Source organism: Mycteria americana, chromosome 8 (genome assembly GCF_035582795.1).
Source record: "Mycteria americana isolate JAX WOST 10 ecotype Jacksonville Zoo and Gardens chromosome 8, USCA_MyAme_1.0, whole genome shotgun sequence".
Taxonomy (NCBI): Eukaryota; Metazoa; Chordata; class Aves; order Ciconiiformes; family Ciconiidae; genus Mycteria; species Mycteria americana.
Window position 1 is genome coordinate 26,943,863 of NC_134372.1, and position 12,879 is coordinate 26,956,741.

General features: G+C 42.5%; 1 protein-coding gene across 4 annotated transcripts in view; it reads right to left on the reverse strand.

Annotated features, from left to right (window-relative positions):
• The window catches only part of RANBP10 (RAN binding protein 10), a 78,996-nt gene that overhangs the window by 24,980 nt on the left and 41,137 nt on the right, over positions 1-12,879 (reverse strand). For 3 of the 4 annotated variants that reach the window (XR_012776907.1, XM_075510314.1, XM_075510313.1), the window contains exon 4: positions 8,641-8,808. Coding sequence is in view for 2 of the 4 variants with exons in the window: in XM_075510314.1 (XP_075366429.1) it covers positions 8,641-8,808 (168 nt within the window). In the remaining 2 variants the exon portion in view is untranslated. Of the gene's footprint in view, positions 1-8,640; positions 8,809-12,879 lie in introns of those variants that run through there. The other variant, XM_075510315.1, reaches the window with a different exon arrangement.

A 12,879-nucleotide genomic window follows, 5' to 3' on the forward strand; every position in this document is an offset into this window, starting at 1 on the left:
CCCTTTTCATTACATTTGGCATGCCAGAAAAGAGCTATCTACTTAAGCAAAGACAGCCATTGCCTAGGATCGTTAACAGAGTTGTGGCCAGAGACAACACTCAGCTACAGAGTCAGGCTACCCCCAGGCACAGCTCTGCAATGCTCTGCATCTGATTTAGATGTGAGGTACCACTCAGAAGGAGGGTGCCTCTCCTCCCTCTCCTGTGGCATGCGTCCCTGCATCCGCCGTGGGTGAGATCCAGCAGCCAGGCAGCAGAACAGTGAGATGGATCAGCCAGTGACAGCAGCTCTAACCCACAGGTCTTGGGTCACTCTCACCAACAGCACAGGGGAAACTGCTGCCATGCCCTGTTCGTATCATCAGGCTGAGCTTAATTCCTGTTTTAAGGAGTCAATCTGGAAGCTGCGGTCTTGCCCCACACGAGCTGCCAGCAATGCTTTCTGTCCCCAGCCAGAGGAAGGCTGGTATCCACACCAGTATGCCCAGTTCTCACACACGTCCCACCTCTCAGCCACACAACAGTCCCTTCTGGGTGGCAGTGAAACAGCTGCACAGAAGCAAGAGCGCATTGTTCTCTGCTTTTAATGTTAGGACTATTTTAACCAAGAGCTGCAATGTAATGTTACCAGATCAGCCTGAAATGGTAATTTAAACCAATTTTAGGAGTCAACATAGGAAACAAATAATTATTATTACTAACAAAATCAAATGCTTGGGAAAAAATCCTGAATATTTTACTAAATAAATAGACAATAAGGTTTAATTAACAACCTGACAGATAGCCAATATGGCTTAATTAACATCATGGCAGTTTGGACCTTGTCTGGTGAGTAGCCTCTCCACAAACCAACCACAAATTGTGTATACAGGTGATGTTGAATAACTGGCTGAGAAAAATGTTCAGTAAGCATTTCTCTCACCCCAGCACTTTGCCCAAATATTGTTCCTCACTCAAACTTGTTCTTCACTTTGCACTTGTTTTGCTCAGCTGGCTTGAAACAAGCTGAAAGCTTGAAACAAGCTGAAAGCTTGTTTCTACCCTTACACCAGTATGAGGCCAACCTCCCTGAGTCTGCAGCCCACTGGAGTCCTCCAGGATCACTCAGAGCCAAAGGTGGCCTGGCTTTCTCACGACAACTCATGTAGCTGTACAGCTGGGAGCTGCATCCAGTACACAGGCAAGCATACGATTTTTGAGTGGACTACAACGTGGGTGGAAAATTGGCTGGACTGTCAGGATTGAAGGGTTGTGATCAGCAGTTCGAAGTCCAAGTGTTGTCCCTCTGGGATCGATGGTAGGGCCAATACAGTTTAATGTCTCTATTAATGACCTGGATGATGGGACGGCATGCACTCTCAGCAGGTTCACAGATGTCACCAAATGGGTGAGTGGACAATACGCTGGAGGGCATACTGCTATTCAGAAGGCCCTCAACAGGCTGGAGAAATGATCCACCACAAACCTCATGAAGCTCAACAAAAGCAAGTGAAGAGCCGTTCCACCAGGTTGTAATATTCCCAGAAAACAGGACAGGCTGGGCCTGTTGTAGCGAGGTGGGTGTCAGTCTCTTCTCCCAAGTAACAAGTGATAGGACAAGAAGAAATGGCCTCAAGTTGCTCCAGGGGAGGTTTAGATTGGATATTAGGAAAAATTTCTTCACCAAAAGGGTGATCAAGCCCTGGAAAAGGCTGCTCCAGGGCAGTGGTTGAGTCACCATCCCTGGAGGTATTTAGAAGACATGTAGATGTGGCACTTAGGGACATGGTTTAGTGGCAGACTTGGCAATGTTAGATTTATGGTTGGACTCGATGATCTTAATGTTCTTTTCCAACTTAAATGATTCTATGAATGGAGAGAAAGCAAATCTGCAGAAAAGGATGCAGGGGGTCCGGCTGGACAACAAGTTGAGCAGGAGTCAGCAGTGGGTCCCTGCAGTGAAGCAGGTGAACCACATTCTGGGCTGTATTAGTAAGAATGTAGCTGGAGCTGTATTAGTAAGCTGGGCTCTATTAGTAAGAGTGTAGGTTAAAGGAAGGGATTGGACGCTTCTCTTCCACACTTGTGGGTCTAAACTTGGAGTATGATGTTCACTTTTGGGCTCTCCAATACAAGACAGACAGCAAAACTGGAGTGAGTCCAGCAGAGGCTAACAAGATGAAGAGAAGCTATGGGAAATTGGGTTGTTCAGTCTTATTTAGGGGTTGTTCAGACACTTATTGCTGCCTACAACTACTTAATGGGAGGGTATAGAAAAGGCAGAGCCAGACTTTTCCCAAAGATGCATGGTGACAGGACACAGGAGGCAACAGAGACAAGTTGCAACATGAGAAATTCTCATTAGGTATTAGGGGGGAAAAATTCAGTATGAATGTGGTCAAACACTGAATCAGGGGACCAGAAAAGGCCCTTGGGGGATCTCCATTCTTGGAGGCAGTAAAAACTTGACGAGTTTCTGAGTAACGTGATCTAGTTGGTCCTACTTTCAGCAGGGCGTTGGATGCCATGACCTCCAGAAATCCCTCCCAATGAAAAATACTCTATGATTCTATAAATAAACTTATTACACTACTTTAAATTAAGGCATTTTTATGTTTTGCATCCTCTATTATGTAACTAAGACCAATAAAATGCTTTATGCGTACAGAACTAGATCTGTTGCACAAATATGTTTGCTTAGAGAGTTCATCCTGAAACTGTACTGCTACACACCTGCAGTGTAGCAAAGTAATGGAGGACTTTGTTTATATATCACTGTGTTTGGGTATGGGAGTACCACAATGATATAAACAACACAGGGCCCTGTACTAAAACCCAAAGATGGAAAAAAGGCAATAAATTTTCGGGAAGAAAGGAGATGGGTGACTGAAATGATTAATCAGACAAATACAGCATTCTTTTAATATATCTATTTATCCTGGAAATATAGAACTCACAGGATTCCTGAAAGATGGAAGAAAGGGAGAACTTGGAAATTCTGTATTCAATCAAACTATTTGAAATCATTGAACTATGCAATTATTGTTTTTCCCTTTCCATTTTTAGAAGAAAATGTGGCTCTGAAACTGGATACCCTGAGTTAGGATACCCTGAGTTAGGTCCTTTGTTAGGACTCCTAACAAAGTCAACAGCAGAAAGCGAAAGAATCACAGCTCTAACTAGGCAGCTGAATTTGAAACTACACTCTTTCTCTGCATCACCTCCAAAGCCTGGATTCAATTTAAAATAACAAACTTCATAAATTTGAAGACATAAGAACTGGACAGCTCAAGAGGTCAGGAAGCATGAGTGAGCATGTGAAGAGCCTCTCCTGTAAGTCCACGATGTTAACCTGATCATCAAGGCAGTGATATAAAGGCATGAAATGAAGGTTCAGTGCTGGAGGACAGTGTGATCCACACCTTCACCTGCCACCTAATCAAAGGACTTTCCATGACTAACACACACTTATACACATCCCCATGCATACAACATGCTTGTGGACCTTCTAGCCCAACTCTGCCCTCCACCCAGCAATAACCATCCTGTCTGCTTCACAGTTAGCCATTTTCTTCACAATACATTTCAGAATTCAGTTTGCACAAGGCAACACACATTTGGATGATCAGCTACAACACTGCACTTCGTATATGGCAGGGTACTCCTCCACCATCTGTTTAGGTAACCGTAATTCAGAGAATGCTGATGAACTGCAACAAGCAACAACAGAGTCAGCAAGATGGGCATCTTAAAAGAGTAGACTAGGAAATGCCAACCCATGAAATACTTGAATACTTCTACAACTTGCTGCTGAGGAGAAGCACTATTAAACCCACACAGCTCTACATGCTCTTGGAAACAGTTATCCTCCAATCAAGCCACTCAGGTAAAATTGTTCTTACAGAGAAACAAGGCTGTAGCCAAGTTTGATATTTTCCATTCATTTCAAATTTGGTTCATCTAAAGTCTTGTTTCAAACCTCCCAATGCACTTGCTCTCTGCAAACTTTATCTGAAGGTTTGAGGGCAAACCTATTAAACCTGGGATGGACATCTGCAGATCTCTGTGATAAGCAGATTTCTTCATCATCCCTAACATTCCTGTTAATCTCTAAACTGGTTGCAGAATGGGTATTTTACTTTACAGGTTAACTTGGTCTTTCCAAGGGCCGGCACTAGAACTCAGACAGACTACAGGAAGTTTTCTATGCCAAGACTTCAGAGGGTTGCATCCTCTTTTTATAGCCCTGCTGCTCCATTTACCTTGGTCTGCTGTCAAAGTCAGAGATCTGAAACACTCGTACATTAGTGCCTGAGCGAACTCATCCACTTAATCCCAGAAACCTGTAACAGTCACATTCCCATATCATTTTCTACATCCAAGACTCTCTGCTTAATGGCTGGAGCCCCAACATTTCTCACATTCTCCCTCTTTTTCTCCTAATTCAACCTCACCACACTTCTAGCCACATGCCAGGACTCTGCTCAGAACTTGTCGAAAGCATTTCATCAGCAGCCAGAAGACATTCAAGACATCTTCCAGAACACAGAATTAAGACTACATATGATGTCAAACAGCTTTCATGTGACATCTCCAATCAAAGTTCAAGACTTAGCTCCAACCAGAACATCCAGAATTTGTGATGGCCAAGAAAATAGTTCTTATACAGTGCTCCTGATGGATCTGATTAAATGGAAAAGTATGGAGACAATGGAAGATCATAGTTAAGCAACAGGAGAAATTACAAGGAAAACAAAGCAGGGGGTGTTTAACAGATGAAAAGGAGAGGATGAAATGGTGAAGAGAATATCATCTTCAGGGACAGACAAAGCTACAGTAATTCCATTAAAAGTGAGACAAATTCAAATGCCCAGAGGCAGGGCCCTGAACCCCTGCTGTCAAGCTAACTGGCATCACAAAGGGGCTGATTAGTCTCATGAATATTTTTTATATCTGCAGCAGGATTACATAATGATCTAATTTCCTAAGAGGAGGGATATACAGCTTCAGCTGCTTTGTGTCAGGAAACATCAAGAAAAAGTACATTCATCCCCTTCCTGGTAAATCTCGGGTTTACACAACACAGAAATGAGATTCTCAGGTTGGCATAAGTATCATGAAATGTTCAAGATATTCATGGAGATGCTTCCGCTAGGGCAGAAAGTGTTCTGACTTTCAAATAAATCATTGCTCCTTGCCTCCATCTGGTCTTGGTTCCTCTGCTGAGACCTGCCTCACCCCGTCTCTTCACATCTACCTGTTCAGTGCTCATGAGAAGCTGGGTAGCAGCCAGATGATTGGGATCTGTCATCTTATAGAGCTCAGACATGCTCTCCTCAACAGTCAATGGAAGCACTTCTCTTGAATGTTGTGTTTCTTTATAAATGGCACAAATAGACACTAGTGGCCCTTAACAAGAGTCTTCCCAGGTGAGGTTTTCATTCTGCTTTTGTAAAAAGATGGTAAAATGTTCCAGCAGCTATTGGGGGGGGAGGGGCAGCCCAGCAATGGGCTGCAACTCCCTAGTACTTCCATCACTGTCTCTTTTAACCACATCATGTCTCCTCTCTGAGTACAACCATTATGCCACTACAGCTCAAAGAGAAGCTGGTACACGAATGAGCCAGTTGCAAACGCTCAGGAGAGTCTCCTACCTATAATTTTCTCATACGTCTCACGTCTTGTACCATACATCTGAAGAGCCCAAGAGGAGGATACCCAGGAGAGAGCAATATTTATAATCTACTGTTATTCTCTGAGCATGGTGTAATTTAATTCCCTTCCTTTCCTGTTTCTTCCCAGTGGCATTGTTCACCGCTGGGGCAGGCTGCTCCCCAAGGGATCATTCAAATGTCAGATTAGAAAACACAAGCTTTCCACCCAAAAAACCCATCTTTGAAGGAAAAGGAACGCTAAAAATCAAGAAAGGAAGACCAGGCAACTTCATTGCTGTAAAGACCTCCAAATGTCCCAAACAAAACAAATCTCTGAGCATGACACAAGGCAAAGAATCAGAGGATGATAATGATGAAATGCAATACAGAAGTTACTGAACTGTGCTCTTTCTTTGGCTTCATCTGCCCAGACACCCAGGCACAACACAGCCCTGGGAACAGAACAGAGGACGGAGCAAGGGACAACTTTTCAACCAACACCCCTTCTACTCTGCAGACTCCTGGTCACTAAAAAGAAATTAAATTTCAAATGAACAAATTTGTATTCATTAAATAGAAGACCTGGCTTCTTCCTGACTGTTACACTTTCATTGTGATGAAAAGTAACAGCACTGTCAGGCTAAAAAAACAGTGGAGCTGGAGAACCACCCACTCAAACAAAGGAAAACAGCCAGAAGGGCACAGCACAAACCACTATACTACTTCTGTGTAAATACACACTAAAAATCAAGGACAGCAACTAAAATGAGAGATTTTGTGAAATCTTTTTAATTATTTCAGCACCTTGGTTGCTGTGTATGGGGAACTTGTCTCATTCCTAAGCAACAGCTCCTGCTTTACACCATCAGCTGTTGCTTTCATACCTCCATTTGTCTTCCCAGTACAGGACTGACAAGAGCAATGTCCACAGAATCTGGGCAATTAACTAATACTAATGGACTACAAATTACTCCTAGTGTCTCCACTAGTGACTGATCTTGCTAGGTAGTAAGCCACAAGTCTTCACTAGGAGTCCCCCAGCAACACACATGGTCTGGCTGATAAATAGTTATAATTTCAAAAAAGAAGCCAGATCAGACACTCAACTCTGAGCAGCTCCCCACTGGGCTTCTGATCGAGGCTCCATTTATAAAGTAGAATGTTAAAAACAAGCCTGAAAGGATGCTCAAAGAATTTTTTTTTTCATTCAGGGCTGAAGATCTCTTGTATTGCAAAGCGTCAGGACTAGTTGCTGAATGCATGGTCACAGACTCAATATAGAATGCTTCTCAGAAGGCACGTGCCTCATTTCTAAGCAACCATCCCCTCACAAATCAACAAATGGTGGGTATGAAATTAGAGGAAAACTGAAAACAAATTTCCGAAAGTTCTGTCTGCATGAGCACCAGGCCTTTCTGCATCTGCCTCAGAGGAAAGATCCTTCTTGAGATTTGAGGGGGGAAAGCCTGCATCTCAGATTCATATCTCTGCTGTAACTGTAGCATAGCGTGCTACTTTCACAGAATCACAGACTGGCTGAGCTTGGAGGCACCTCTGGAGGTCGTCTGGTCTGACCTCTCTGCTCAAGCAGGGCCACCCAGAGCTGGTTGCCCAGAACCATGTCCAGGTGACTTCTGAATACCTCCACAGATGGAGACTTCAAAACCTCTCTGGGCAACCTGTGCCAGTGCTTGGTCACCCTCACAGTAAAAAAGTGTTTCCTTATGTTCAGAGGGAACGTCCTGGGTTTCAGTGTGTGCCCATTGCTTCTGGTCCTGGAACTGGGCACCACTGAGAAGAGTCTAGCTCCATCCTCTATGCAGCCTCCCTTCAGGTATTTATATACATTGATGAGATTCCCCCGGAGCCTTCTCTTCTCAAGGCTGAACAGTACCAGCTCTCTCAGCCTTCCCTCCTAGGAGAGATGCTCCAGTCCCCTAACCATCTTAATTAATGGCCCTTCGCTGGACTCTCTCTAGTGTGTCCATCTCTCTCTCATATGGGGGAGCCCAGTACTTTTCCCAAGAGCTCACCAGGAATTACGCACTCTCCAGACACACACTGCAGTCCAAGCCCACTCCGTCCTTCAGCCCAGCCAGTAACTCAAAACAACTTTTGTTCTGATAAATGTTTTGAGTGGAGTATTTTTCTACCAGCTGCTTCATCTTGAATTCAGCAAAACAGAATTGACACAGCAAGGAGAAGCAAAGGAAAGGAGTGTCTGTCCCAGCAAACCAAATGAATTCCAGCACAAAAAGTGAGATGAACTTACCAAAATTTACTGCATATCTTATGTGACAAAAAAATATTACAAGAATTTATCTGGGGTGGAGAATATGTCATCCAGGGGAAAGATGTTTGAGGTTAAAATGGCCACAACTTTCTATTTTAGACATATCAGATATGATGGATGCCTGGAAAACATCTGTGAGCTATTCCTTTGGGCAAAACTTTGAAGTCCTTAACTTTAGAGGAACTACTGAAACAACTGTGGAATGAACCAAATTATAGGTCAGTGCTTAAGTAAGACTTCTTATGCTGAATTAATGTCTAGCTTTGGGAATGCTTGAACCAATGTGCTAAGGCTTACAGATGGACAAGTCCCTTTAAAAAGTGAAAAGACACTGGTACAGTGGCTTTGTAGTCAGTTGAATAAAACACTAACTAAACTTCCCACTTCTTTATTTCCCTGTTGCCCAGCCATTAGCCATCTTATCCAACCTCCCACAGGCTGCGCAGCAGCAGAGGAAAGGTACAGAAGCTGGGGATGCAATCCTAACCTACTTAAATGGAGCAGCATAGAAACCATTTTACATGCTGAAAGTGTTTATGTCTTGGAGCCAGTTTACATCTCCTGACTGCTGCTTAGTGCTCTTTTTCTCTCCCGTTTCTTAAATTTTACCCGCAAATGTGGGATAAGAGTTACAACACATGCAAAGTATTAAACAGCAGCAGTGAGAGCAGGGCAGGAGCATCCATCTCCTGAGAACACCTTTCTTTACTTACCTAAACTGTGGCCATTTTTCGTGTAAAAGCAGGTATTGTTGATAAGGTTAACACAGCAGCCGATCACATCTCCAGTGGTGAACGTAGGGCCATAGGGCTGTCCTGTCCCTGAAGAACAGAAGGAGTGCCCATCGTCACCATGGTAACCATAAGAATGTTTATCCCATCCTGCAAAAGACAAGACAAAAGGAACAGGTCAGCAATGAAGCCAGTTTAGCTGAATGACATGGCAACTACAGCTCTCAGGACAACATTTTCTGGTAGGAAATTTGAATTTTGATTCCCACTCCTGATTCACCCCAATATTAATTTTCAACTAATTTTCAATTAATACCAGTAACTGAAAAGAAATTAATGATCATCAATCATAACACATCATTTGGGTTTCAACCTCATTTGTCCCTTATGAGAAATAATAAAAAGAACAGACTGCCAAAAGTCATTTTTACAAAGACCAAGATTTTTTGTTTTAAAAACCCTGTTTCTGTTTTCTCTTGCCTGCAGTGAAACAAGCTCCTCTTTGTAATACATTTGTGTTTCCCACTAACACAATCTTCCATCAAAACCATTTAATAAAATAATTCTTGTACAATTGCAGCTTTGTCCATAAGTGCTGCTCACAGGCGTAACTGAATGGCTTGAGGCAATTTTTGCACTCTCACATTTACATTTCCCTTCTAACAGTTTATAAGGATTTCTGTGTTCCCCTTGGGCAACAACATTTCCCATTCTGTGGACAGCTGAAAACACAACCTTTAAATGTCAACAGGCAATTTTCAAAGTGGTCAATTTTACCATTAGTATCTTTTATTTCTTCTGCCAGTAACACTGTGCGTAGGGTTAAAGCTGGGCTCAGGGATCTCTACATCTCACAGTAATTGCATCACTCTGAGTTCCTGATTTTGTTCTGTTCTACCCCAATTCTGTTGTAAATTCTCTTATGAATTTCTTACATGTAGGAATGCCAGATATAACTGCGAACAATTGCAAAGAAGAGAGATTAATCAATCCTTTAAAAGCTGAAGTGTTCTTCAGGCAACACACTGGTCTTCTCTTTTCAGGACTCTCATCTCACTCTTGCAGAGGAGAGGGCAGTGCTCCCATGGTTGTGGCCACAGAGTGATTCAGCGAATGCCACCTGAATCTACTAACCCATACCTGCCAACTTCAGTTGCTGCTACTGCTCAAGATGGCTTATCCTTTCTCTCTTAGGAGACCAGCTACAGCAGGTAGGGATTCATGAGGAACAGTCCTCTTACGAGAGAGTTTAAAGAAAGCATGACATGCTCTGTCTTATAAGATGACTTCAAGAAGCATCAGGATCTTCTCAAGCTCTTTGGAGCGTTCCTATGAATTACACAATCAAAACCACATTTGACAGAGAGATTACTTCTATCAAAAAGCCTGAGACAGACACAACTAATAACAACCACCCGTGTTTTAAATGGATACAGTTGGATCCTTAGGCAGACCATGCCAACTGAAGCAGAAGCGAAAGAAGGTGCTTTGACCACCTACTGACCTTATACAACCTAAGGGTAGTGCGGAATCTGTTAAATGTGGAGCAATGGTTTTGGCAAAAGGACTACAGAAGAAATGCAAAAACCATGAGAGGAGAGGGGTTAAAAAGTAGAAAGTGCATATCCTGCAATAAGGCGAAAAAAGACTGAGCACACTGCAAACCAGAGAGAGGAGCCCTGTGAAGGTGGGCTGGAGCACTTCTGCAAGCCATGATTTTCCTACAAAAACAACAACAACATGAGAGCACTAGAAATTTAATCCCGTAAAATGGTGCTCAGCTCCATGCACTCGCATATCTTATTATCAGCGGACCCACACGCTCAGGGTTTCTCAGAAAAGCCTGAAACATTAGGTGCATGCCCAAGGCCCTCCTTTTATTGCATCACACCACATGAATGCCAACGGGAAAGTCAGAGAATGAAGCAAGACTGAAACATGCCACAGTCCAAGATTTTGGACCTCAGGGCAAAGTTTGGGAGTGAAAAGTGTGAAGGACTCCTAGCAAATCCTAGTTCAGAAATGGTGAATAATTTCCTCTGTTAAATCCCACACATCCACAGGAACAGACTGAGATGTCCCAAGAGTCAGCTCCGTCTTCCCTAGGACCAGCTTCCTGTAGCACCAGTCCTGTTTAATATCTTCATGAAAGACAGGGACAACAGCACAGGCAGCACCCTCAGCAAGCTCAAAAATGATGCCAAATCAGGTTGCCAAAAACAAAGGAGGGAGTGATAGGGGGTCTAGTGAATCTGTTGTCAAACTTCCACTTCTGAGACTCCATCCAGTAAAAATATCATTAAATATTGAGTTTTTAACACTATGGCTCCTTTCCACTATCCCTTTTATTTTCTCTGCTGCTGGCCTGTGAAAGACTGCGATTGCTGATTTGTTATTTTAGTCTCCCCAAACACGTACCTGTTACATGTGTGTCAGTTCAGCATGTCTCTAATGTAGCTGCTTCGCAACTTCAGATGATAACTCTAATCAATTTATCTCCTAAACTACTTAATAACACAATCCAAAGACAAACTTCTGACTCTTCTGCATAAAAAACATTCCTGGAATTACAATGCATTTAATAAGAACTTGGCATTAATTACATCTAAGTAGTCAGATGCTTACATATCATGCAGCAGGTAGGGCTACCGTGAGAAATGCAATAGTGTGCCCAACCATGAGGACAGTTTCACAAAATACTTGTGTCAATGCAGACACTACAAACTGTGTAGTATAAGAAAAAAAGGTTTCATTACCTACAGATCACAACTGATGCTACTGAAAAAACCCTCCTCCTGCTCCTGCAAGACTTGTGCTTCACAGTATCAGTACTTGCTGTACCACCAAAGGTGGTGATGAACGCATTGATGAGATGAACACCAATGAGAAGTGACTGAATAAAGGCTTTGAGGACAGGGTCAAATTTGGTATGTATTGCAACAGCGCCTGGAAGAAGCTTGATTTGAATCTTATTCTCCACAGACAACCACTAATATCACCAGTTAAGGAAATCTCACTCACCCAGCACTTTGCTAATGACATACAGAGTTAACTTTTTCAACTCAAATGTTGTGTAGTGCTGAATCTGGACCTAACACAACACTAAGTGTTTTAAATCTAGACTGTCAGCCTTATTAAATCACCATGGTCATCTTAAAAAAACAAGCCAGATTTGTTTCAGAGAACTTACTGTACTCACCATAAACATAAGCTGAGTGGCGTTAATTAGATGCCTAACCTTTAGTTATTTATTAATCAAATAATGTACCAGTATTTCTAAAATTCTGCCCAGAATAAACACGAGGGCAATAGCATACAGGTCATTCCAGCACTGGCCAACTTCAGCCAGTCTTCTGAAGCTTCCTAATAATCTGACTTAAAAATAACAATCAGCACTTCTAATACTTTTAGTCAAAGTTATCTGGGCCTATTGATTTAAATAGTGTATCCCTATCAAAAGTGTTTGGCATTATCTTGGATTACAGCGGAGTGGGGAGTAACTCAACACATGTATTTTGCAAATACATCCTCCAACTTCTCTCCAAATACAAAAACACTGCTGAAAACTTGGGACTTTTCTTACCATTAACAATTTACTGTCGCCACCTAGTAATAAGTCTATGATATTACAACCTTTTCTTTGACTCCTATGACACTCTTCATGCCTCCAGTTATGCAATAGCTTCTTCCTTTACAAAATCTAACACTGTTTTAATAAGGGCTGAATCAAACTTCCTTATATGCCTTCCCCACACTTACATCTGCAAATTCTCCATACATTTTAACCTTTGTACCACTTGTACTCAAGTACTTCTAGAAGCCACTGTTGTGACCCAGAAGACAGAGATGAGATGTTACCTGCATGTTCTTAAAAAGGCTGGCCATACGGGATATGGGGTCAACCCAGATAAGGCTCCTCTTCAAGAAGTGAGACAGCATAAGCATAGGACATGCATGTATCATGCTCTTACTGAACAGCGTTACCACTTTCCAACCACTCGCAGCATAGAGACATACTGAGCCAGATGGAGATTCTGTTCGCTTAGTACTCCTCAAAGGATTTTCTTTCCATTAAATTGTCCAGTCCTCCTTTAAGCACATGTAAACATTCACACCATCCACTGTATCCTGCAACAAGGATTTTCACAGCGTAACTGCCAAGCTGCATGAAAACACGATTCCTACTACTTTTATTTGATACCCTGTAGTTCTTATACTGGA